Raw genomic sequence first — 4,682 nt, 5'->3', positions numbered from 1 at the left:
TAGAAGATAAATGTTAGTTTATCAGGTGACTACAACTTTTCACCATTATGATTTTCATTGAGCTGACTGATTTTTCAAATGTGTGGCACTTTGTGAAACAAACCATGGTTTATTAAACTTTCATTCCCTGGAAATGCTAATATTCTCAAAACAGTTTTGCTAAAATAATTAAATAATAATAAAAAAAAAACTTGAAAATTTAAAGTTCAGTGTCTTCAGGTAGTCGGTGCTAAAAATGTCCGTTCGCTCCACCTCAGCTCCCAACCATCACAGCAACAGTCACAAGTGTTACGGTGACGACGAAGGTGTTGGCGACGAGACCTGTGCAGGAATTGCAATATGGCCGATCGCAGCAAGCATAGCGCATCTTGTACATGACCCCTTTGTACGAGAGGTCATGCTCTAGGCTGCAGACGCTCTTCGGCAGGCAGCCCTTTGCCGACAGAGCGCTGAAGTTGCCGAAGCGACCCTCAGCTTTGAAGCACACCTCCTCCGGCGGGCACTCGGTCACGATGGGATCCAATTTGTAATCCTTCTCCAGGATGGGCCTGAAGAAACAGCGCAGGTTGCCGCACAGTCCAGACGGCACGAGGTAGAAGAAGAATGTGGCAACTTGAAGGAGCTGCCACATGGTCGGCCTGGAGCAAAAGACAGTTTTCACTGTTATAATGATATATACAGAATTAGAATCCACTACAAATTACAATATTGCAATGCACGGGACTAAAACATCAATGTTTCTTTGTTTACAACATACACATTTTACTCTCTACCACCAAAGTGGGACCTTTGTAAGCACGTTTGCCCTATAGTTGAGAGCCCACAGGTTTCAATCTCTGCTCTGGCCTTCCTGTGTTCCCGAGGTACTGTGGCTTCCTCCCATATTCCAAAAATGCATTTTATCCTCATTGGACACTAAATCATCCATTGGTGCGTATTGCTTGGTTGATTATACCGCTTGGAGTCAGGTGGGGTCTCTTGTGCTGCATCTCCAAAATCATCCCATTTCAAGGGAAAAAAATAAAAATGCCCATTTGTCTACTAACATTCATCGTCAAAGCCAATTTCAACACTTTAGATTGATCAATAATTTGTTGAATAAAAAATTAAATAGATCCACATGGGGACCGTCAAAAAGTATACATTTGCAATAGAATGGAAAATTGAGCAAATGTGAACATTGAAGGTTTCCGCCCAACAGTGACAAAGTGCCCTGCAATTGGCTGTCGGTCAGCGGTCAGGTGACCACCCAGCCTCACACCCAAAGTCAGTAGGGTTGGCCTCCAGCTCACCCGCTAGTCCTATCACTTGACCTCTGACAAGAGAAATTCAAGTTTTTGGGTAGTAAACAACACCAAATAAATACTTCATACTTACACAAAAACTTAAATATAATGATAATAATTTCATATAAACCTGTTGCTGAAAAACAAAGCATGGAGGGTCTGTCACTTAAAAGCATGAGCACAGTCAATGACTGGGGCTGCCTTTCACCATTTCCTGTCTTTGTCTTATCACAGCTACAGAACATCTGCCATTGAAATTTGCATTCATGTTTTTGGAATGGAAGAGGAAGAAGTAACTGGAGAAAAGCCACACAAGCGAGGGAAGAAAATGTTACCATGAGACAGGAAGGTTGGAGCCAAAAATTCAAATTCTGAATGTCAGAACTGCAAGGCAGTTATGTGAACCGAGTTCACCTTGCCGACGTATTACTAAATCTCCCAAACAATCTAAAATGCTTCAAGAAGTCATTGAAAATCGAAAGTTAGAGTTGAAAAATGTAGCTGAACATTTAAAACTTGATTTAAAAAAAAAAAATAAACAATCCATCCTGGATGCAAACCTTTTTTTCCAGAATGTATAAATATAAATGATTGACAAAAACTGAAGTAGATGTCCATGTAATCCTTTCTATGCTGTTACCAAGTGACTCGTTAATTTTTAACAACCAGCATGTTAACCAGTCCGAACATTATCTTTGACAAGACTCCCGTGACAAAGTAAGCACAAAATTTTAAGTACTAAAAGTACTCATTTTGAGCACTTATGAGTAAAAGCAGCAGTCTGGTAATCATGTGTCATGCAAACAGGTGTGAATGCTTCCATAGAGATGTTACCCTGAGCCCAAATAACGTGCACAAAGATGGCATCTTTACAAGTAATATGAAAAACAAAACTTACATGGCGCCCGTTTTGGAAGTGGAACTTGACTAGCAAAAGCGTAGCATTGCGGGGATCGTCTTCATCAAGCCTCCCTGAGCACTGAGCGTCTTCACATGTAGGCCACACCTTCACTTGCACACACACCTGCTTGAAACACAGCCTAGCCAGTCTTTTTGCAGTAAAACAATATTACGAAAGCAATTGGTGAGATGTGTTACATTTCTTTTCTGTATTCAGTGACCATCAGCAATTAAATTTAACAATTTTAGTGTGGTGTCAAACTTAAGGCTGAGCGGCCAAATCCGGTCATTCGCATGACTTTGTGGCCCATAAAAGCAAATGAAGTGTATCTTTGCCATGTTTCCCACCAAACGTTTGTTCTTTAGATTTTGGCTGAAAATCCACCCATCCATTTTGTGGACTGCTTATCCTCACAAGGGTCTTGGGCATGCTGTAGCATATACCAGCTATTGTTGGGCAAGAGGCAGGGTACACCCATGACTGGTCTCCAGTCAATCACAGGGCACAGAGGAGCAAACAATCATTCACATCTACAGGGAAATTTTGTCAAAATACCACACTTTTTTTTTTTTTTTTTTTATAAATGGGGGAGAAAACCAAAGAAACCCATACAGGCACAAGTAGAACATGCAAGCACCACACAGGCAGATTTCCTAATAAGTTGTCTGCATGCCACCACCTGGCTAAAACTCTTCAAAATTGCACTTTCCCGTTTGAACATTTTCTAGCTTAATATACATTAACCCACAGAGGTTGGGGCTTATTCCATTTACCTCATGAAGTGCAGAAATGAATTATAAAAACATAGAGGGGAAATCTATCATTCCACAACTTTTTTTTGGTTGGGTGCCAGTATATTTTAGCATAATATCTATCATTAACGATTTCATGTTTGGACTGACCAAAATGAGACAGTACCTTTACATCACTCAGCTTTCAAAACAGGAAGTGTTAGTAGACTGGTTTGTTGCGCAGATGTGGGGGTGTAAGAGTATTTAAACTGATTGAAACTTAATTTGGCAATATTTTTTAAATTGTAAAGAGACATTTACAAAGTGGTATGTTAAAGCTTTTATTAGTGATATAATCCAGGAGGAGGGTTGGCAAATCCACCTTTTTTCTCTCTCTGGAGCAGCACAGAAACATCACGATTGTGATTCTCGCTAAAACAAAATGCATGAGGACGTGCTGAGACAGTAGGAGAGTGCCCTTGGCCATTAGGCCTTGCCTTCAAATCATGTACATTGTAAACATTCCTATTTCACAGATGCCGATGTTGCCGGGGTAACGGGGTCATCCCCGCAAGACCCCTGAAGCTGCCCCCTCAGAGCACGAGTGGCGTTGGCATACGCCTTCTCCATGATCATGCCCAGTAGCATTTTCAGTATGGCTTTGGACGTGGGTGGCACATTGCATTTGTCTTTACAGCAGCAGCTGTGCCTCGCCAGGTACTCCACCCCCATGTGGTAGACCACTTGGCTGGTCCCGCAGAGTGGGGCGTCCAAGCAGCCCTGGGAGGACAGCACCTGGACCACGCCGTAGTAGCCCCTGGTGGTAGCGCAGCGCTGGCCTGGCGCGCACTCAGTGGCGACGTTGGGACACGGGGCGTCTTTGGGCTGCAATGGGCAGAAGTAACACAGGAAGTTGTCTCGCTGTCCCACGGCTGAGAACAGAACTGCAGCCATCATGATGGAGGCCAGAGTGAGGCTACAGGAACAAAGTAACAGGTTTAAAATCACCCCCACCTTTTTTATTTTATTTTGACTCAGGAGACAAAGATTTTATTTCTATTTTGGATGAGTTTAACTCAAATAGTCAAAACTTATTCATGTAGAATAAAAGGGGCATCCCCCCACTCTTAATGTCTTCCTAAATATGTCTGTGAGGACTTCTTTGCAAACATTATCCACCCCAGAGGTACACCATATCAAGATGCTGACAAGATGGCATGATTGTACATGCACACGCGACAGAGGCCGCTTAGTGCTTACAATGAAAGGTCGTTCTAAAACATACAGCAAAGAAAAGCGCTCATTAGCCGAGGTATTGACCATATTCGAGAAACGCCACGCTTGTGTACAAAGAACAAGTTTTGGTGCATTCATAGGTATGTATGAATTTTATTCAATAAACTACTCAACTACCAAATTTCTAATGCCGTTCAGATGGAACACACACACACACACACACACAAGTCACAATAGCTTGAAAAAAAAAAAAAAGTGAACAGGATGTACTAAATACATCCCTTGTGCATTCTTTACTTTCTAACCAGCATATAAGATTTTTTCATGACCTATAAAGTCCACTACAGACAGAAAAAAATAAAAACTATACAATGGAACAGAAGAAATTAGTCCAATCATAGATTACCTCTGCTTTTTTTGTGCTGTCATCTTTGAGTGGTTGAGCCCAAATGAGGATGGGCCACAGCTTCCAAAATTTATACACTGACCAATTGCCAAGCAGAAACAGGTGTGGATTTTTCAATCATC

At 41.8% G+C, this 4,682-nt stretch overlaps 2 protein-coding genes across 4 annotated transcripts; both read right to left on the bottom strand.

The window, feature by feature from the left end:
- Nucleotides 1–2,504, bottom strand: bncr (bouncer). Of its 3 annotated transcripts, none has more exons than XM_061823718.1 (2): nucleotides 2,185–2,504; nucleotides 1–638 (listed from the first exon to the last, which is right to left on the bottom strand). In XM_061823718.1, coding segments are annotated over exons 1-2 (387 nt in total). In that variant the 5' UTR covers nucleotides 2,187–2,504; the 3' UTR covers nucleotides 1–253. The 3 variants fall into 3 exon arrangements, with proteins under 3 accessions (XP_061679702.1, XP_061679704.1, XP_061679703.1); XM_061823720.1 differs by lacking the exon at nucleotides 2,185–2,504 and adding an exon at nucleotides 2,121–2,151; XM_061823719.1 differs by lacking the exon at nucleotides 2,185–2,504 and adding an exon at nucleotides 1,847–2,062.
- Nucleotides 2,505–3,243: 739 nt separating this feature from the next.
- LOC133502664 (protein Bouncer-like) lies at nucleotides 3,244–4,682 on the bottom strand. The gene is made up of 2 exons (XM_061823717.1): nucleotides 4,561–4,682; nucleotides 3,244–3,894 (listed from the first exon to the last, which is right to left on the bottom strand). Exons 1-2 carry the CDS (start codon nucleotides 4,581–4,583, stop codon nucleotides 3,444–3,446), a joined length of 474 nt encoding a protein of 157 aa, XP_061679701.1. The 5' UTR covers nucleotides 4,584–4,682; the 3' UTR covers nucleotides 3,244–3,443.

The sequence above is a fragment of the Syngnathoides biaculeatus genome, chromosome 6 (assembly GCF_019802595.1).
Source record: "Syngnathoides biaculeatus isolate LvHL_M chromosome 6, ASM1980259v1, whole genome shotgun sequence".
NCBI lineage: Eukaryota > Metazoa > Chordata > Actinopteri > Syngnathiformes > Syngnathidae > Syngnathoides > Syngnathoides biaculeatus.
Note: the sequence above shows the minus strand (reverse complement) of the source record. Positions and strands in the feature narration are given on the sequence as shown.